Raw genomic sequence first — 22,511 nt, forward strand, 5'->3', positions numbered from 1 at the left:
AGTCAATAATTCAACAACAACCAAAGCAAGACTGCATGCATTCATGTGTCAGTGGCATTTCTCGATGTAGATAAGTTCTATCTTTGATCGATTAAAAAAAAAAAAGTCATACAGTGTAGAATGTAAACACCTTGTTTTGTTCATGTTCGTCTGTACTGTTCCATACACTGGGGGGAAAAAACAAAAAAACAACAAAAAACACACGTAAGCTCAGAACTATTTTCAGTCGACATCATCGCTGCATTGATGTCAATTTGCGATTGTAGGCTGATACAGAGTTGGTATCAAATTTTCATTTTCTTTTTTAAAAGTAATATAGAGCTGTACGTTTTAAAACATACGTTACTTATCTATTTATTCATTTATTGAATTGTTTATCAATTGTTGTGTGGGAGAAGAGATTGCCTTGAAGGTTCTGGGTTCGCTCACTCAGTCTGGCTCCGTGACTAAGCGATCATTTCCGTCAGTAGAGGGCTTAGATTGAATCCAAAGTATGTTAAATCAAGTGAACATCACCGAAGTGAGTCAGCGGCAGTGCAGGGTCTCCCCTGGTGTGTGGCCTCCCCGAGACCTGAAATCGACAGTTGCCTGTAGCAACAGGCCAACAGAACTCGGGTGTGGCTGTGTATGGGGGGCTGGGAATGGGCGGCGTGGGAGAAATGCAACTGAAGCGGTGCATTAGTATAATGGGGCTATATAATTTGTTAGTCCCATCATCCACATGCCTCTCTCTCTCTCTCTCTCTCTCTCTCTCTCTCTCTCTCTCTCGTCTGTTTTGGCGCTGCGATCAAGTATGTATGTAGGTATGGAGATATTCAAACGGGGAACAAGGTTCACTTTCATTGATTCATTGATTCACTCATTGTTTTGGTAACTACAGGTAATAACGACAACCAACTACCTTTGCATGTACTCTTTAGTTAATAATAATAAAGTTAAATCACAACTGTCTGCCACAATCCTAAGTGTTCAGACACGTTTCTTGCTATAAATCATTCTTCATGAATCAACTAAAAAAAAAATTAAAAAAAAAAAAAGCGGATGAAAATTAGAAAAACAGACAGGAAGTTTGGTTACACACACACACACACACACACACACACACACACACACACACACACGTATATATATATATATATATATATATATATATATATATATACACATATATATATATATATATATATATATATATATTATGCATGTGTGTGTGTGTGTGCGCCCACGGGTGAGTGAAGGCGTGTGCATATGATATGAAACATGACCGAATGCCGAAGATGGTCAAAAATAAAAATATAAGTCTTGAAATCACGTGAACTATTAAAGCTTGTCGCTGCACCTTCAACTGCTACAAACTCGCACACACACACACACACACACACACCCACACAAAAGTAAGGCTCAAAAACAACAGTGAATAATCAGGCGCAGATCTCAGAATACTTCTTGCGGGAACTCCTACATCTTCAAAAAATTCTTTAAAAAAAAGAAAGAACCATACAAAAACAACAAAACTCCAAATAACACTAATCAGGAAAACACCGAAACACCCAACTATCACTACTGCCCTGGTCAGTAGTGTGCATGCCTTCTGATTAAACAGTGTGTCTTCTTTCGGGAGCGAACAGACATGTGATATACGGAACTGATGCTTCTTCTTCAACATACAAGGTTGTTCATCGGATGTTTTAACTTTAAACATCTAGCTAGCGTCAGACTCGGTATCCTCTGCCAAGGTCTCACTCCAACCATTGTTCTTTTTTTTCTTTTTTTTTTTCTTTTTGTTTTGTTTTGTTTTGTTTTTCTTCACAGCCTTAAATCATCAATATCAGTTCACACAAAGTTAGCTGTTCGTTAAGAAAAAAAATTTAAAAAAATAAAAAAAAGGGCGCGGAGAGAGGGGGGGTAGGGGGGGGGCGGGGCTTAACTGAAAAAGTTCCATCTCGTTTGAGGGAATACGTGTCACTTTTTTTTTTCTTTTTTGCCAATGGAGTCACATATTTTGCTAATGAAATATACGATAAGCAGTTCGAAGGTTTAAATCATCATATCATCATCATCATCAATAATAATAATGATAATAATAATATGAATAAGAATACTACTAACATCTTTAAACAATCTTAACATGTCATACTTTAAAACTGATGTACAAGACATGAACTGGGCTCATGAACTGGGCTACTAACTTTTAGCATTGGTAGCCCCCCACAAGCCGCTCGTCGCTCTTCAGTGTATGATTGATACGAGTCACGAGCTTGTCGTGGAAAGAGGTGACAAAAAAATACCCCCAAAAAACACACAGGTGTCATGTCACATGGCAGTTCCCGGTCAGCTGGTTAAGGCTGCTGTCACCCTCTTTGATATACCTAGCAACACACAGTGCCAACTGGCGGCCCACACCATCTGCACCACCTCCACCACCACTGCCACCACTCACCGTCCAGCTGCTTTGAGGTGCACGCGGGTCTAAACGAGGCAAGAGGCTTTACTTGTTGAGGAGACAAAGAGCCGACATGTAAAACACACACATCCCCTCAGCTCCTCTCTCCCCGCAGGGTCCTCCACAGGTTCCATGGTAGAGGTGATGAGAGAAGAAGACACGCGTCTCCCTCCCTCGCACAGTGACGTCAAAGCTCAACTGAGGTCTGTTGTCTTCTTACGTCATCAGAGATGTAGAGGAACATGGTGGGGGCTTGGGGTGTGGGGTGGGGGAGAAGGTTAGGGGGTTTGAGGAGGGGTAAAAGGGGAGTAGATGAGGGGAATACCTCACACCCCGCCCCCGTTCCCTACTGTAGCGTACTGGCAAGCGGAGAGCGTGGGTTGGCGCGGTGGCATGGTGGGGTAGCCGAAGGTGCTGGTGTGCTGCTTGGCCTTGAGCCGCAGCGCGGCGATGCTGTTGGAGCACTGGTCCCTGTTGTAGATGTAGGTGGGCGCCGGGGGTGCGTAGGGGCAGGGGGCGGCGCCAGAGCCCATGTTGGCCCCCGGCACCGTTCCGGCCGCCGCCATCATGGACGCCGAGTTGATACCGCTGATGGGGCCCGGGGAGGAGGAAAAACCCAGGCCGGGCTGTGTGGACACCACGGAGGACAGGTGCGGGTTGACGGTGCCGTTCATGTTCATGTTGAGGCCCCAGGGAAAGGTCTTGGAGCTGAGCGGGGACGGCACCTTGGACGCCCAGTTCTGGTAGGCGTAGCTCGTGTCCAGGCCGTAGTCGAAGGGGGGCTGCATCAGCCCATTGAACTGGGTGCCGAAGCCCGTCTTGAACGTCTCCATGTTCCGCTCCCGCTTCCGCCACTTGGCTCGCCGGTTCTTAAACCACACCTGGCAACACAGACATCACCCAGGGTTTAGGACTTCTTTAAAGTGGTGATTGTTCTTGAACCACACCTGGCAAAACACAGACATCACCCAGGGTTAAGGACTTTTTGAAAGTGGTGATAGTTCTTGAACCACACCTGGCAAAACACAGACATCACCCAGGGTTAAGGACTTCTTTAAAGTGGTGATAGTTCTTGAACCACACCTGGCAACACATAGACATCACCCTGGGTTAAGGACTTCTTTAAAGCGGTGATAGTTCTTGAACCACACCTGGCAAAACACAGACATCACCCAGGGTTAAGGACTTCTTTAAAGCGGTGATAGTTCTTGAACCACACCTGGCAAAACACAGACATCACCCAGGGTTAAGGACTTCTTTAAAGTGGTGATAGTTCTTGAACCACACCTGGCAAACACAGACTAAAGTGGTGATTATTCTTGAACCACACCTGGCAAAACACAGACATCACCCAGGGTTAAGGACTTCTTTAAAGCGGTGATTGTTCTTGAACCACACCTGGCAAAACACAGACATCACCCAGGGTTAAGGACTTCTTTAAAGGTGATATATAACTGGCCCGCCGGTTCTTGAACCACACCTGGCAAAACACAGAAACATCACCCGGGTTAATTAAGGACTTCTTTAAAGAAGATGATTATAGTTCACGGATTGAAACACATATCTCTATTGTGTGTGTGTATAATATATGGCCTCTAACTGTTACAATTAACCACGCATGGATCATGTTATTCCCGAACCATGCAACAGAGTCCCCCCCCCCCCCCCCCACACACACACACACACATAAACATATTACACTCACACATATACACTTACTTCACACTTCTGAATTCTTTGTTCTTTCTTCCTTTCCTTAAAAAAAACACAAACAAACAAAGGCACACCGTCTCTGTGATACGTTGGAAACTGTCACGTTCTAAATCTCTCTAATAATACTATATCTCTAAAATGTCAAATTCCTCTTTTTTTTTTTTTTTCTTTTTTTTTTTTTTTTTTTTACTGCTGTTGGATATACAAAAAAAATGGAAAGAAGAAACTAAGAAAGGATGAACAAAAAAAAAAAGAAAAAAAAAAGGAAAGTTGCCCGACTGCATCTATTCTGCAGTTCAGCCGAAGCAAATTGCAATTATTATTATTCAAACATTTTCAGTTATCAATCTATTCCTTGAACAAATAACTACATACAAAGTTAAAACAGAAATCTGATAGCTGATTTAAGGTTTTGAATTTTCGTCAGTGCCAGAAAGGTTTTTTAATGGAAGGGCAGGCAGAGAAAATACACAAACAAGAAAAGAAAGCTCACTTACTCTTCAGCTTGCATTCTTTCTCCACCACTCATATAATTGTGTTGCATGCTTGTTTTGCCACTTGTCTAATCATCTATCTACCTATCTGTCTAGCTAGCTATCTATCATTGCACACATCTATATATCATCTTCATTCGACTGTTGTTAAAGCTAAGTTGTTAACAGCATAGTTATTAGGTCTTGATGTAATTTGTTTATTCATTCTTTTATTTCATTTTTTTTGTTTATCTGTTTATTTGTTTTGCTGCACACGGCCATCTTAATCATTGCAGTCATTATTATTATAATTATCATTATTATCATTATCATTATTAATATCGTTATCATCATCAGCATCATCGTGAACGGACTAAGCCTCTCAACCATCAGCATGTCAATAACAATTACATGTGATTGATGTACGGAAAGAACGTCAGATCAATACAAATAAATGTCTTTTCCTTCTTTTTTTTTAAGGAAAAGGGAGAAAAAGAAGAAGAAATATAGAAAAGAAGCGATAAGAAAAGAGAGAGACGATTAAAAAAAATTAATTCAACGCCAACAGATACTATCTGGTCAAACGTGTGTGGAGGTGTAAGAGTGTATAAAAAAAGAAAAGGAAAAAAAAAATGGGGGCAGGGGTGGCGGGTGGGCTTGGGATTGTGGGGGTGGAGGATTAGACGAGATGGTTGGCGGTGGGGGGGTGGGAGGGTAGTAGTAGGCGTGTAGACTGCGAAGGGCAGCTAATGAAATGCACTGTCCTCATCGCCCCGGCAGTACGCAAACTGTCCGGGTCGAGTAGGTAATTATGGGAACAAACAGCACGTGAGTTTGTCCACCCCAAACCCCGTCTACCTGTGGACGAGGAGTAGAGGCAGCACAGCCTACACAGCAAGCAAGCACACCTATCTCTACTTTTCACGCACCGCACCGCACCGCCACCTCTTTACTTTGTTTCACTCCCGATAATGCTTCTCTCTCTCTCTCTCTCTCTCTCTCTCTCTCTCTCTCTCTTTCTTTCTTTCTCTCATTTGCATATGCCTCTCTCACTGTTTTTTTTTTTATTTTGTTTCTTATTTCTATCATTTTTTTTTTAAACTGTTGTCCTTAAAAATATACCTCTCATCTTCAGTCCTACTGCCCCCTACAAACTCCATCCCCCCTCTCCCTCTCCGCTCCCCCCTCCCATCCTAGGTGGGTTTTTTGTTTTATTGGGGTTTTGTTTGTTTGGTTGTTTTTTGGTTTTTTCTTTCTTTTTTTTTCTTCTTTTTCTTTTTGTTGGGGAGGGAGGGGGAGAGCGGGGATGGGGTGGGGGAGATGGGGGGGGGGCGGCTTTTAAATTTTCATTTCGTTTTATTTTTATCCACTTTCCTTTTTTTATGTTCAGCCCTGGAAGCTTTCATGAGGTCGTTGGGTTCATTTAGTTTATTTGTCTATTTATTTGTTTTTTGTTCTTGTTTTTTATTTTTTTTATTTGTGTCTTTGTTCGTCATGTAAACCTTGGCAGGGCCGTCAAAGAACTCATGTGATGAGAGAAACGACTTCCTGGGCCATGGCTGTGCCATCTGACAGTTCTGAGCCTTGCTCCTCCTTCATGATCTCGCCGAACTTTCCACACCTGAATCAAATCAAAAGATAGAGAGGAGGAGGAGGAGGGAAAGAAGAAGAAGAAGAAACAAATATGAAGAAAATGGTTATGAGAAAGGGGATGAAAACTCGTTTTGTAACACCACCCACCACCACCTCAAATATAAATGAATAAATAAATGAATGAATGGATAAGAAATGAATAAAAAAAAACAAAAAAACCAACCAACCAAACAAACAAACAAATAAATCAATAAATAAATAAAATCAAACTACATTTACAATTCACTTTATTTATTTATTTATTCATTTATTTATTTATTTATTTATTTATTTTTTACATATCTAATTACTAATTTCCTCGTCCATTCGTAAGCATATCACCATGTGACATCGAACGACTGACTCACGTTGAAAAACAGAAAGGAAAGAGAAAGACGGGGAACGGAAGAGCGTGGTAGTAAGATAGGCATTATTATTATTATTATTATTATTATTATTATTATCATTATTATCATTAGCGGCAGCAGCAGCAGCAGCAGCAGTAGTAGTAGTAATAGTAGAAGTGGTAGTTTAAAACACAATCCGAACAATCTAGGGTTTGGGTTGTTGTTGTTTTTTTGTTACACTCCAGTTATATGTTTCTCTGCTAATTTGTTTGTACGTCACGTCTGCTTAATTGTGGTGGAACTGATGTCCCCGTATTAACAACGGATGACATGAATGCCATTAGATTCTTTTGTTTGTTTGTGTTCTAAACCTTGTGCCCTCAGGCAATGCAAAGGCGTCGTTTTAAACACCGGATACTACTCATAATAACAATGATAATGTACATTTATATAGCGCTTGTCCTGCGGCTCTTAGCGCCCTTGCAGAACATGTTGCATGAATATGGAATAACAGTGTGAACAAACATCAGATAAATAAACACTAGGTAATATAGTCACATAGAGCGCAGAACAAAGACGATGAAGAACAAATGGTTACACACATGTAGGCCATGTTTGGACGACGAAGTTAACCAATCACTTTCACTCCGGGTGACAATTACTGATCACATCACAGCGAATTCATTCCGCTGCCTGTTAGATACGAATCCAGGAATGTTTCTGTGTTTTTATTCACCTGTGTACATCAACTGATGGGAACGTGCTTAACGACATTGACTGTAAGAAGTTGTATATCATTAATTGTCACCCGGAGTGAAAGCAGTTGTGTACTTCGTGGTCAACTTCGTCATTCATGGCTTCACCAGCCTACATGTGATTTCAAGGAACAACGTTGAAGTCTTTCTTTAGATTGTTGGCTGTTCGTGAAACCGCAGCTTTAGTACACGTTGTGTCTTATAGGAAGTACTCATAGGACATTTATGAACATTCGAAGACTAACTAACTAACTAACCAAATTTATATACGATATTTGTTACAACAGTATCTCGCCATTAAACATTCACTCAACTACGACATTCGCTCAAAACAATGTTGTGCTTGAAATTATTGTTCAAAGAGACAGAGACAGTGAGAGAGGTGTCACTGTGCTCGGCTATGACAAAGTCAGTTCATCATAAAAGGAACAAGTGGAGGGGGACTTAGATCAAACTATCGTGATCAGGCAACGATAAGTCAGTTACACATGCCAATAACTCATCATAGTTAAGTGGGATGTATTCCTGTATTTCCATTTATTCAAAAATGTCGAAAGCCCCACCACCACCACACTAAATCAATGTGTACAAACACTCAAAACTATTATTCACACATTCATCGATACTGATTTCCTGATAGCAAATGTTTATAATTCTATGTCGTTCAGCACTAACAAGAGTTTTGAGCTGTGGGAAGTTGAAAGATTTCCATGTAACCCAAGATCCTGATCTGTACGGGTAATTTTGATCTGAATGCTATATAACTTAAATCGTGTTGAAAACAAAACTAAATGCTATATAACTTAAATCGTGTTGAAAACAAAACTAAATGCTATATAACTTAAATAGTGTTGAAAAAAAAACTAAATGCTATAACTTAATCGTGCTGAAAACAATCAAGGTACTCATTGTGTATTCATTAGTCACAAAATTCAGAGATATTGTTTGTTCCGCCCATCTTCAACATTGTTATTGCTGCTGTGTATTGTTAACAGTAGCACTTTCAGCTTCTCAAGGGAGCGTCACTGCGTTCGGACGAATCCATATACGTTACACGACACTATACCATAGTGAAAATACCCATGGATCAATGTGCATGAGACAACACACATAACAACAACAACAACAACAAAAAGTGTGATCCGAATCAGTTCCAACTCAGGCTAGGCTCAGTTAGGTAAATCAGTAAGTTATAAATCTGTAGACAACTTCCAACATTTTTTATTTCTCTTGAAACGTGTGCGAAAGGGAGACAGAGAACTTATACGTTTCAGCCGGATGAAAATGAAATTTTTACCAAACTAAAACAGACACTGATACGGAAGGTAGAAAATGACTGAACAAACATCACCAGTATTGCAACAGACGACCCCCCTCCTCACCCCTCACCCCAAACCCCCCTCCCCTCCCCTCCCACACTCAGCTAGTGACCTGTTAACAGAGTACACGTAACTGCATGGGTGACCAAAAGCGAGCGGTCGGTGGTGGAACAGTGTTGTTTTTTTAAACGGGTGGGATGGGGCCAGGAACCCGGGTAGGCAGTGAAAACAGCAGTTGAGGAGGGCCGCACGTGAGTACAGTGCATCGCTGGCAACTGTGGGTTTTTTTGTTTTTGATTTTTTTTTTTTCCAGTGAACACAAGCGCATGCCTAGGTGTACGGGGGCAGTGTTTGAACACCGTTTCACGTCACCCCGAAAAGTCCGACGATTTGCTTGGGCTCGCCGTTTGGTGCGCACACAACCGCCGCCGCTGGAAGCACGAACAGCACGATGAGCCATAGAAAAGACGTTGCCAGTGCGATTTTCTCCGCCTCAGCGGTCTGTTTTGAATGGGAGACACGTCGTAAAAGACGGGGTGCTCACACTTTGCGCACACAGGCAGAGTGGTGTTTTCAAATCATCTGCTGGAATGGAAGAGTTGTTTGCAGAGGAAACGGATTCTCTGTTAGCGCTGGGGGGACTTTGTTCATCTCTTTATATGACTCTCGATTACCTGCTATTTTCATGGAATTATAAATGTGTGTGTGCGCGCGCGTGTGAGTGTGTGTATGTGTGATATGCAATGACAGAGTCATCGGCAAGTCGATGTTGGTCGTGTAACGGAAAGAAAGGCCTTTGCGTTTAAACTAATAGAATGTAATTTCCAATTGGACTAACAAAGAGCATTGTCTAACATTGCATTGTTTTGCAATGCATTGTATTGTACTGTGTTGTTTTGTACTGCATTGTATTGCAAAGCTTGTCTTTGACTCGTCTGTATAATTGCTAGTTTCATAAATGAACATTAACCTTCATGACATCGGACTGTCGAAGAGAATTAGCAATCCCCACTCCCATTCTTTTCTTTCGTTATATATATATATATATATATATATATATATATATATATATATATACATATATAGCTTGTCACCCTATCTGTCAGTTTCACTTCCTTTTGTATCACATGACAACCTGCCTGTGTCACTCAATAGCCAGAGACCCTGTCTGTCGGCCGTAAAATCAAATCAAGGGCATTTATCTGGGCCTTTCCTCTGCACGTTCTCTGGTGGTGAAGTCCCCTCTCACCCCCCTCCTCCTCCTCCACGCCTTGCCCTCCCTTCCTCCCTCCCCGTCCACCCTACACCCCACACCAACACCCCTTCAATGTAACGGCCACGCTTTTTTCACAGACCGATCTTTTTTTCTTTCTTTTTTTTTTCAGCCGGCGTTTGGTGGCTGTTTGTGTTACACACATTGCGCACTTTGTCACTCAGCGAAGGTGCTTCCATGAAATGGTTGAGATTCCTTTTTTTTTTTTTTGGCTACGAAGTCCTTCCAACAGCCTGTTAAGTGTTTATATAGTTTGAAAGTAGTTTCAGAAGAATTCGACTTCAGTAAAGAATGCAGTAGTTTGTTTATCGACCTCCTCATACGGACCTAGTTTTCTTTCTTTATTTTATCTATTTATTTATTCACCCATTTAAAAAAAATATTTTCTGTGAAACAAATCATGTGATCATACTCACAATGCAATATTTTGCTGACAAAAACAACAGAAACTAAACACTAACCGCTATTTTAACTGACCATACCATGATAATAACAACATTGAGGTTCAACGACAATTCGCATGAAAGGATGTCATAGAATTCAGAGCAGTTTAATTAAGCGAGTACAAGACGCCGACTTTTCCTGAAGAGGATCCCGTTATTAGAACTGACGCTCCACGAGTAAACGTAAAGCTTCACAACAACGCTTGGATTGGACGAAATTTCGAAGTACACTCACGAATTTCTGATACTCGTAAAGCTATCATAAAAGTGATGGATATCCACTTGACACTCACACCACTGTTTGACATGAAAAGAACTGACGAGCGTCTTACGAGCGATATGCGGCAAATAGGCCTATATATGAGTTCACACGCAATTGTGATCAATATTATACTGTTGGTGAGGAAAGGCAGAGTCTATTTGTAAGAAAACATATTGACACCTCTCTCTCTCTCTCTCTCTCTCTCTTGTGTGTGTGTGTATTTATGTGTGCGTGCGCGCATGTGGAAACACAGGCACTCATTCACACACACACACACACACACACACACACACACACACACACACACACACTGAACACGTAACTGAAATGAAGGCTACACTGTGAGGAAATGAATGCAGTTTAGGGTTGCTTTAGAAAAAAAAAAAGCCCATCAACCTAGCCAACCATGCAATAGAATTAACTACACAGAATATATACAAAGGAAGAAACAGGCTAACTGCAAACCAACCAACAAACCAACCGCAGAGTAACTAACTAGCCCAGTAATCTGGTCGCTTAAGTGGGTCGGCAGCGTCTCATTTCGGACACAATGACTGAACACTTTATACCTCTCGCTTATTGTGGCCATGACTCAAACTTGACCACACTAATCGGCCGTCAGAGGAAAAACGATTTTGTCTGTTTTTTTAAAACTTTATTTTGATTCATGTTGCTTTATTTTATTTTATTTGTTTTCTTTCTCTTGTTTTTTTTTTTAAATCATTTTTATTTTATTCTATTTTATTGTAAAGAGAAACAAAAGTAAGTCTCCTTTTCATTCACCTCTCCACTTCTGATTCCTTGTTACACACCAAAGATGGGTGCAGCATTTTAACATTGACGCTGGATTGATTTATTGCATTTTATTTTATTTTGTTTTATTTTATTTTTATTTTATTTACTCCGAAGAAGTTTAGAGTTTTCTCCACTCGTGATACATAAACCCAACTCTTTATTCCATGGCCACAAACAGCAGCCTTTCACCTGCCCTCCGGCCACACACACAGCGGCAAATCTCCATGACGAAGACAACATGACAGTAACACAATGGGCAGGTACAGTTCTCAACATTCACCATTACATCTCTCTCTCTCTCTCTCTCTCTCTCTCTCTCTCTCTCTCTCTCACGCACACACACACACACACACACACACACACACACACACACACACACACACACACCTGTGCGTCTTGCAGTCATATCTTTCTTACAGCGGGACACAGCGACAAAGAGCTTCACAATCACATCCACATGAATCACAACTCCAGCTGTCCCCGAGAAGGCGTGTGACTGGAATGGGAAGCAGCGTTATAGATGCTCTTTTGTTGCTGTTGTTGTTGTTTTTTGTTGTTTTTTTGTTGTTGTTTTTTTCCTTTCACTTCTTACTGTCAGAACCTGCATTTATGCCTTCTGTTACCGGAATAATCTCCACAGAGAGAAGCAGAAGAGAAAAACAAAAGTGCCTTTTCAAGTTCTACATCGAATCTAAGAGCTGTCTGACTTGTTTACAACAACAGCAGCAGCAGCAGCAGCAGCAATAACAATGACGATAATGAGAAAAATAATATAAATACAAATATAACAACAACTGACATCATCATCATTATTATCATCATTATTATTGTTGTTATCAACATCATCATCATCATCATTATTATCATTATATAAATGACACAAAGGAAGTAGCGGTCAAATGATAAGGTGATAAAAGAACCAGGGTGTGCTGACACTCCCAAACCAAAACGCAGCGTATTAAGAGGGTTGAATAAACGGAGATTTGCAACACGGACGCTACCGTACACGCTTAAATCCAAGAGAGGGGTCGAATTTCAACAACACAGTCCCTCCCCGCTACCCCCACCCCGTCACGCCTCCCCCACCCCCTCAACCCCCGCCTCCCTCATCCCTTGCCCCTTTCCCCTTTCCGTACTCTTTACACTACATTGCCCTTATATGGTACATTCCTTCAGAGTCACAATGTCAAGTCTTTGGTGATAAAGAAGTGAACAATATGATTGACATATAAATGAACACAGACAGACAGACATACGGACAAATAGATAGATAAATACATAGATACATAGATAGATATATTCATGAACAAATTTAGGAATAAATTTAGGAATAAACTGATGATTAACAGATCATATCCATGCAAACATAATTCGACTCGTACAATTTAATTTATAAAGATGTGGCTTTTTTTTTTTCCCCTTGATCCATTGTACTTGTTTGTTTGTTTTTTGTTTTTTTGTTTTTTTTAACAAATCGACCGTAAACCTATAACTGAATGTTCACTGAACAAAAATAATATAAAGTGTTGTTGTTGTTTTTTTCACAAAGAGACGAATAAATTTAGGATAAAAATAATGAGAACAAGTTTGTATTCTTGATTGGGGTCCAGCCGAGAGACCATTAACTTACATGACAGCAGCAGCAGCAGCAGCAACAAGAGAGAAAATATCAAAAGGCCCTCAGCTAATCGAATCAGAAAAATATATATTAGATAAACAGAAGAAGATTTATTATCGGTTTTGATTCATGGCTTTCACCACCACCATAACCTTATGATAAAAAAACTGATCAATGTTTATTTATTTATTCATTTACTTTTTTTTTGGTCTCAATTTAATTATGACCTGTCTTTTGGTCTAAAAAGCGAACATTCATTAAAGATGTCAAGTTCTTTCTTCGTGAGTGCTAATTTTGCTTTTAAATCAAAAGAAATGTTCCTTTTTTTTTCTTTCTTTCTTTCTGCCCGAATCAATAACCACAAGTAAGAAGTATCTGTTGCAGGAACTTCTTTCTTTGATACACTGAAAACCAACTGCACGTGTGCGTTAACTTTGCGCTTGAGAGCCTTTGCTTTTCTTTCTTTCTTTCTTTCTTTTAAAGAATTAATACATAGTATATTACATTAAATAATTCTATAGATATATACTCTTTATGGACCTATCACGTGTGTGGGGAAAAAAAAAGCAAAACAAAACAAAAACAAAGGTCACCTGACCAGACAAAACCACAAACCGGATGGTAAGAAATTAGAATACTAGTTGTCTTCAATACCGTGCAGTTGCATGCATATTTGTATTTATATCCGTTGATTCAAAAGATAAACAGCAAAACAATGTCCACGACGAACACGATGGTAATTTGCAGATGCGAACAATTTTACTCCTACAAAACGCTGACAACAACAACAACAAAACAATAATAAGTATAATAAGTATAATAAAAACAATAAATGAATGAATAAACAAACAGATAAATGAATAAACAAATAAACAAATGAATAAATAAATAGTACAAATATACAATGCACATTCAAATCTTTTTTTCTCTCTTTTTGTTGTTGTTGTTGTTGTTGTTGTTGTGTCAAGTAACTCCTTTAGCATACACTTCTCACAATCCCAACACATGACCACCAGGCTCTGGGCTGAAATGGCAGCATTTGCAAATACGCGGATCCCGCTTAACCCACATGAACAGATGATTACTATCAAATATATATCCCCTGACAAACCTGACGAGATTAAATCACGACCCGTCCGGCAATCTATCGCTTCCAGTAAAAAACATGCTGTCAGATGCAAAAAACTAATGTTGTCATATCGACTATGATTCATAGCGTGTAACATCGAATACACATACGCATGGGCGCATGTGTGTTTGTATTCTGGTGCCTGCGCAAATACAAACAATTAAATTCAATGAATAGATGTGATAGCAGCAGCAGTAGTAGTATATAATAATAGCATCTGCAGCAGCAGATGTAAACGTATGACGGAAATAAAGCCAACAAATAGATGTATATTGTAACTTCTTAATAAGTACATAAACAAATTGATACGCGGCTTCTGTCGCCAAAACCGACGACGCAAACAAAGAAGAAGAAAAAAGCAACTAACATCATAACCTTTATCGTTTGGCTGAGGAAAGGATGAATTAATAATTATGAACATCGTGCAAATGTGTGTAACTATGCACGACTCATGAGCGTTTGCAAATACTTGACTGACGAGTGAAAATATATAAGCTCAAAGCCAAGCGACACTATTACATCTCTCTCTCTCTCTCTCTCTCTCTCTCTCTCTCTCTCTCTCTCTCTCTCTTTGCATGCGTTTTTGACTTTAAAAAAAAAATAAATTTCAAGAAATTGACTGATTCTTCAAAAAGAACTGGTTCAACAACAAATGTAACTCGAAACACACTGACCAATATTCCAACCAACCAACCAAGTAACCCACCGACAACCTGACCGGCTGAACGAAAAGCTAGCCAGGGATAGAGTCATCAGAAATAACGACTCGGAACCATTCTTTTATTTCCCTATCCAAGAACAGCTTCTCCATGAACAGATACACTGGATATGTAATGAAAGTAAACGGTTACACAACCGACTAAATAAAAACAACAACAACAACACTTAGATACTTCAAAGAAAACAAACGAACAAAGAAAATAGAAAATCGCTAGTTTTGGTTTTATTTAATTAAACTTTCGCAGAGAAGAAAGATTCACCCGTCAACACACACACACACACACACACACACACACACACACACACACACACACATATATATATATATATATATATAGATAGATAGATAGATCCGCCGCACCAAATGCTAATCTATAATGGAAGTGAACTTTGGTATACAGTCATCACAGCAGAAAATAAAATGCTTAACAGAGTTGGCAAATAATATGAAAACGGTTGTAATATCATAAGAAAAAATAACTGAATGAGGGAAACTCAAACTCCAGCACAACAGAATAAAATGAATGAATGAATCGATCAAGAAAGAATGAAAGGAAACTGCACGACAAATGTCGCACACACATTTAACAGGAGTCTAAGAAATCTCTGTCTCTGTCTCTGGTCTCTGGCTCTCTTTCTCTGTCTCTCTCTCTCTCTTTGTACACCGATCACGCGAAGTCGGACTTCCTGCTGTGGGCCGTTTTGAGGGCATTTCACTTCATCGTCAACTTTAAACACTGCTGCATTGTGCCACACACTAGTCCGGAGTTTTCGTGGCTGCGTCTGTGAAGTTTAAAGGTTAAAGATTAAAGGTCCCACAACCTTTAACGGCCATCGGCCAAGGCAGTTCCTATCCCGGCTCTGTACTGTGTCTCGTCCTCCGCCATATACAGGAAGGCGGGACCCAATTGTCTCCCCTTCGACGTTTTTTTTTTATCTTCTCCAAATGAAGTCAGGTATTTGTATTTGTATTTCTTTTTATCACAACAAATTTCTCCGTGTGAAGTTCGGGCTGCTCTCCCCAGGGAGAGCGCGTCGCTACACTACAGCACCACCATTTTTTTTTATTTTTTTTTGTATTTTTCCCTGCGTGCTGTTTCAGTTGTTTTTCCTATCGAAGTGGATTTTTCTACAGAATTTTGCCAGAAATAACCCTTTTGCTGCCATGGATTCTTTTACGTGCACTAAGTGCATGCTGCACACGGGACCTCGGTTTATCGTCTCATCCGAGTGACTAGTGTCCAGAACACCACTCAAGGTCTAGTGGAGGGGGAGAAAATATCAGCGGCTGAGTCGTGATTCGAACCAGCGCGCTCAGATTCTCTCGCTTCCAAGGCGGACGCGTTACCTCTAGGCCATCACTCCACCTTGGTTGGAGTAGGTGGTTGAAGTAAGGAAAATCGGGGTATGCTTCCCCCCCCGCCCCCTCCCCCCCAAGGAGACAAACACGATGACGAAATGAGGCCTCGATTTAACGCTGACCACTGTCAAACACTGGATCAGAATATAAAAAAGATATATGTATGTATGTGTATATATATATATATGTGTATATATATATATATTACAAAACAAACAAACAAAACAAACAGCGCCTAAGAACCGACTCTGCCACGGCGTTTAAACTAAAGCACCTCTTCAGTCCCCGCCCCTGCTGAAGAACTCACCCTAACTCTGGCCTCGGACAGGTTGGTCCAGGCGGAGATCTCCTCCCGGGTGGCCATGTCGGGGTAGCGGTTGCGGGCGAACGTGGCTTCCAACTCCTGCAGCTGCTGGCTGGTGAAGTGAGTCCTCTGTCGTCGTTGTCGTTTCTTCTTCTCGCCCCCTTCACCATTGTTCTCGTCCACCTTCACTCCCTTGCTGCCTTCCCCGTTCGACTCTGTAGAAATAAAAAACAACAACACACACACACACACACACACACACACATACAAAATAGAATGCTGATAATGATGCTGTTGATGATGATGCTGATGATAATAATAACAATAACTACAACTATAACAACAATAATAATAACAATTGTATATCTATAGTTATATATATATATATATATATATATATATATATATATATATATATAGATAGATAGATAGATAGATATAACAATTAATTAATCAAAGGCAGTTTTGAAAAGATAAATCTTGAGGCTAGTTTTGAACCACCGAATCAATTGTGTAATAAGAGGCCGTTATCGATTAGGATGTATTGTATTCACACTTCTAAAGCACACCAATCATATTGGGTTGCCTTCATACCGTTACGTTGTGAAAGAGCACTAGGCCTATCCCCAACCAAAATAGCTACATCATGTTCTCAGGAGTGAGTTTTACCGCGGTACAAGAATTGCTTTAAACGCGATTCGAGGGTGGGTTTTTTTTTGTTTTTGTTTTATTATTTTTTTTTATAAAGCAAGGCAGACATCGTTCTGCGTTATTCACTGGAGTACGTCATGTACCAAAACTGTTGAACCAATTTTCTATTCTTTCTGGCACCTTTTCAAGAGATGAACCGGCATTACTGAGTCAGTTATATTTTCAGAATATAATTTTTCTGGAGACATGTCGGAATACCACCTTTTTCATACTTTATTTTCCCTACTATTTTCTCATGGAACCGCACACACCCATGTTACATTCAGCATTCTAAGGCACATTCTTATGAACACCGACATACATTCAGCTTCGTATTTGTACTGTTGAATTCTGGACGAAGGAAAATATTGCGAACTAGAAGAACATAACGCCAACAGTAATAACGCTAGAAACGTAAAAAAAAAAATAAAAAAAGCAACCATAAATACCATTGGTTTCATGATGAAATATGACACTGGTTTTTGCCTGTCTTATTGAAAGCCTGCAGATTTTATCTCATGGATGATTCATATTTCAAAGGCCACCGTTGTTTTTCTTCTACTTAATGCACTATTGCATAATGTGTGTTATATGTCTTTAAAGTTCCCATGCATTCGCAGTGTGTGTACTCATGTGTTATATGTGTTGATTCTAAACTCGCATGCACTGAGGCATGAAAGTGGTTGAAAGTGCGAGCATGCCCGTTCCCTCTCTCTCCCTCTCTCTCTCTCTTTCTCTCTCTGATTTCATCCAAAGATACGTTTCTAAAGCTGGAATCGGGAAAAAACAACATTTCTTACCAACATGTTATCCATGCAACATCACATGTATTCCCTTTTCACCCTTCCATGTTGTTCCTGTCTCAAAGTACACATGTCGTAACTGTTCAACTATGTTAGCTATTCGTATTACTGTGCTGAGATCAATGCTATAACGTCCTGAAGCATTATAATATCACTGGCTTAAGCTCAGCTTTATATCTAAAACATCTATTATATACTCTTTTTTATGACACATTGAATACACTCCTATACTGCTGACTTCGTTTCACCACCATGCTGTCAGTCTGGAAACACCCTGCACTGTTGTTGACCCAGCTTTGTTTTCATAGCTACACCCTGGAAGCGTATCAATAGCCCCGGTTCACCTTCACCGTATTGCTTCATAAAGTCTGGCACTAGGAATGGTTTGCCTCTGCTGCATGTAAAGGAGGTACCCAGTGGTCGTTCTTGAGAAATGACGCCTTTAAATGATTTTGTTTTTTTCGGGATATGATGACATGAACTTCGCGTTAGCTGAAATGACAGAAATCGAGGTTTGGGTGGAAGGGACTGGACAACAGTTATGTACAAAGCTAATCTGGCCTCGACGCATTGTATGACAAAAGCCCACGTTATATGCGTTGTTTTAGTTTTCAATTACAGGGGAGTGAACAGAAATTCGTCACTGAAGAAATGGAGACAGAGCAGTGACTAAGCCAAAATACATCCTTGTACACACGGTGACATAACGAACAAATCGATTATCGTTAACTCACAGAAACGACAGTCTTGTGGTTTTGCGTAGCGAACCACGTGAAAGATTTCTTGCAAAGTTTCTTTGTGATGTCAGTGGCAAATTTGTGCTCTTAGAATGTTACTAAAATGGTAAATCACAGACAGAAATTTAAACTGAAAAGGAAGGGAAGACAGAAAGGAAGAAGGAAAGAATGAAAACAACAAATTTGGCAAGACTCATGCAGCCAAGGTTGCCCGATACTGGTCGTTCAACATTCCTGCGACTGAACACGACAGCAGGCAATTTTAAGGGGCCGATGTGCCGAAATGATCGGTACAAGTGCCCATGCAGTGAAATGCGAGGCCCACTATAGTTTTGAAGACAGAAGTTCAATTCGTGCATGCCACCCAGTTAAAAAAAAAAAATAAATAAATGAAAACTTGAACTGATTTGTTTGTTACGTGTTTTAGTTTGTTTGCTGCTGATAACTTGGTTTGGTTAAAGTTAATGTTTAAAAAGGTTTTCAATGTGGCAGAACATTATCAATATATACATATATCAATGATTTGCTATTTTATGACAACTCCTCTACGACTAATGCAAATAATCTCACAAAATCAGCAGGGTTTTCTTTCTCTTTCACCTTTCTCTCTCTCTGTTTCTTTTTCTTGCTACTCAGGCACAGTATGACAACAATAACGGCTGTTTTGTCGTTGCTGCTATTCTTGTTGTATTTGTCATTATCATCATGATCGCTTTTGTTGTATTTTTTTCAGTCAGCTAAGTCATTTCGCAAGTGCATGAAACGTGGGACAATGCTGATAACTAAGACTGATGAATTTTGTTAGTATCTAAAAATTAGGCATAATCTTAATACTTACTATCTGAACACCTCTCACTCCCCCGGCCCCGCTCCCAAACCTCACACACACGTGCGGAAGTGTGCTGAATAAACTCTTCTTCTTTCTTTTTTTCTCTCAGGAATATGAATACAGAACATCTCGTTTTGAACATGGCATAATTTGTTTGTACATCAGTACCTAAAAAACACACACCGTACACGCTCACTCCACACTCACACGGAGAGAGAGAGAGAGAGAGAGACAGAGACAGAGAGAGACAGAGAGACTCAGAGGTAGCCTATACATGTTGAAGAAAAGCTTCCCAGATGATTAATGTGAACACTGAATAGCGGGACAATGACGCTTCATCTGTCTTCTCTTTCTTCGTTTTGGTTTTGTTTTATTTTGTTTTGTAGTGTTTTGTTTTGTAATGTATTTTCCCCTGTTGAATACGACAATGAAAGCAATATATTCATATTCTTTCAGTTCCTATGCCTTGATTTCCTCCATTTTTGTTCCTCCATAACATGTCAGATGGAAAGAACATATATGCTGTATCTATGTTTTGTTTTGTTTTTGATTTAATGAAAAAAAGTGTGTGTGTGTGTGTGTGTGTGTGTGTGTGTGTGTGTGTGTGTGTACACGCGCGCGCGCGCGCTTGCTTTCTGCTGGTCATTTCTGCTACTCTTGACACGAAAACGTCATAGGTCTATAAGTCATTCGTGGCTTTTCGCGCGTGTCAACCTAATGGCTTGTGTTCCAGTTCTATCCAAGATCAGATCGCTGGGCATAAAGTCATGGTTCGTTTCATTTGTAGACTGGGCAGAACGGCATGAGGCAAGCAGAGAGAGAGAGAGAGAGAGAGAGACAGACAGACAGACAAAAAGACAGACAGACAAAAAGACAATCAAACAGAGACAGAGCATATTTATGAACCTGTTGTCCTCCCCCCCCCCAACTCCCCCTCCCCCACCTCCTCCCCCTCCGAAAACCGATCGAGGACGTGATTGTTTTCTTCGTCATCTTGCTGTGAAGTTCACAGGTACGGCTTTTTTGTGTGGTAGTTCTTGTAACGTTTCTTCTTTGTTTCATTTTCTTCTTCTTCTTTCTCTCTCCATCGGACAGGTTTGCACTGGGGTGACCTCTGTGACAAGAGCATGTTCAATGGCCAAGTGCCGCGGTAATTACACCTGCAACAGCTTCTGTTTCACACTGTTTATTTTATTTTATTACTCTACCTGTTTTTTATGCGATCCACAGGACATTTGAAACTATCAAAGCATCTAGGGCTGGGTTTGGTGTGGGTGTGGGTGTGAAAGCGAGGTTTTTATCTTTATTTCTCACCCCCTATTTCAGTTTTATGACACCGTTCGCAAGCTTCAGCACACCCAGGTTAAAAAAAAACAAAACAAAAAAAAAAACACCCTATCTATTCATCTGTTTATGTAGTTCACGCGCGTACCACTGAGTGTCAGTGCGCGCGCGCGCTTTGACGCGTGTGTGTTTATGTGTCATTGTGTTTTGTGTTCGTGTTTGTGTGTGTGTGTGTGTGTGTGTGTGTGTGTGCGTACGTATGCGTGTGTGTGTGTGTGCGTGCATGCGTGCGCGTGTGTTTGTGTGCGTGTGTGTGTGTGCGTGCGTGCGTGTGTGTGTGTGTGATTTAACCAGAGAAATAGATGATTCACGGCCCATAGCTATAGAGAAAAGAAGAAACTTCATGACCCTTTGAAATCCTTAATGGGATTAACCGATCTGACATTATCTCCCACATCTCTCCCTGTCTCCCTCTCTCTCTCTCGCTCTCTCTCTAGATTAAAAGTATATTTATCATTATATCTATCCAGATTAAAAGCATATATTAGAGCTGCGAGATTCAGCATTCAACCAATATAAAGTGGGTATTAATGAGAAATACATCTGACAAAAATGGACGAAAAGGAACGAATATTAAACATTTTAAAGATATTGATTAATAATAGTGGAAAACAGAGATGAAAAAAAAGAACTGAAGATTTGAAGAACAATCCCAATGCCATAAAAGTAACAAAACGGCGTTGTTGTATTTGGAACTGTAAAATGGCCCTAAGAAGCGTTCTTTGCATCAGCTAAGTGCTCCATTCTCGCCACGTTCGTTTGTATTCACCTGTATGTGTTTTGTTTGTTATTGTTGTTGTTGTTGTTGTTTCTCCTCTAGAAGACCATGTATGTAGCTAGAATAGAAATGCACAGCTGATTTTTTTTTTTTAATGTTTAAAAACAAAAAAATATGAAACTTGATTTTATCAGTCATGATCGAGGGCACTCACCTTACGGAAAACTATGAATAGAATATTTCTTTTTCTTTTCTTTTTTCGGGGGTGGGGGTGGGGGTGGGGATAGGGGATATGCCGTATTATGGATCGCAATATCATCAACATATTAAACCACTGCAGCCGCTGTGATGTATGTGCGCGTGGCGAAACAGACCGAAGCTGATGATAGAGGGGATATGATTGATGTGATATCGCCACTTGTATGCCTGTAATGCACAGAGCCAGACAAAAAAAGCTTCTTCAAAGACAGAAACCACGTCAACACGTTCCGCTTCAGAGCAAAAGCATGTTTTATGGTTATGTCCTTGCTCGTGCCTGTGTGTTCTTTCTCCCGCCATGTTATCTTTATTTCCCACTTTGTTACATCATAGGCAGCTGACGTCAAAATAATCAGCTATGTAGTATTTAAGATACTTTGAATGCTGTGTTCTGTTCGACTGTTTTCCAAACCGGCTCAAACTTTCTTCTACTTAAATGTCAACACAGACACAGACACAGACAGACACAGACAGAAACAGACACACAGACACAGACACAGACACACACACACACACACATTCAATTCACCAACAACCATCTACCTG

At 40.2% G+C, this 22,511-nt stretch overlaps 1 protein-coding gene across 1 annotated transcript in view; it reads right to left on the reverse strand.

Moving 5' to 3' along the window:
* Positions 1-1,906: 1,906 nt before the first annotated feature.
* The window catches only part of LOC143292054 (pituitary homeobox x-like), a 41,500-nt gene continuing 20,895 nt past the window's right edge, over positions 1,907-22,511 (reverse strand). Inside the window, exons 2-3 of the mRNA XM_076602231.1 lie at positions 16,590-16,801; positions 1,907-3,324 (exon numbers count right to left, since the gene is read on the reverse strand). Of these exons, the coding sequence (XP_076458346.1) occupies positions 2,770-3,324; positions 16,590-16,801 (767 nt within the window). The 3' untranslated portion in view covers positions 1,907-2,769. The remainder of the gene's footprint in view (positions 3,325-16,589; positions 16,802-22,511) is intronic.

Source organism: Babylonia areolata, chromosome 1 (genome assembly GCF_041734735.1).
Source record: "Babylonia areolata isolate BAREFJ2019XMU chromosome 1, ASM4173473v1, whole genome shotgun sequence".
Lineage (NCBI taxonomy): Eukaryota > Metazoa > Mollusca > Gastropoda > Neogastropoda > Buccinidae > Babylonia > Babylonia areolata.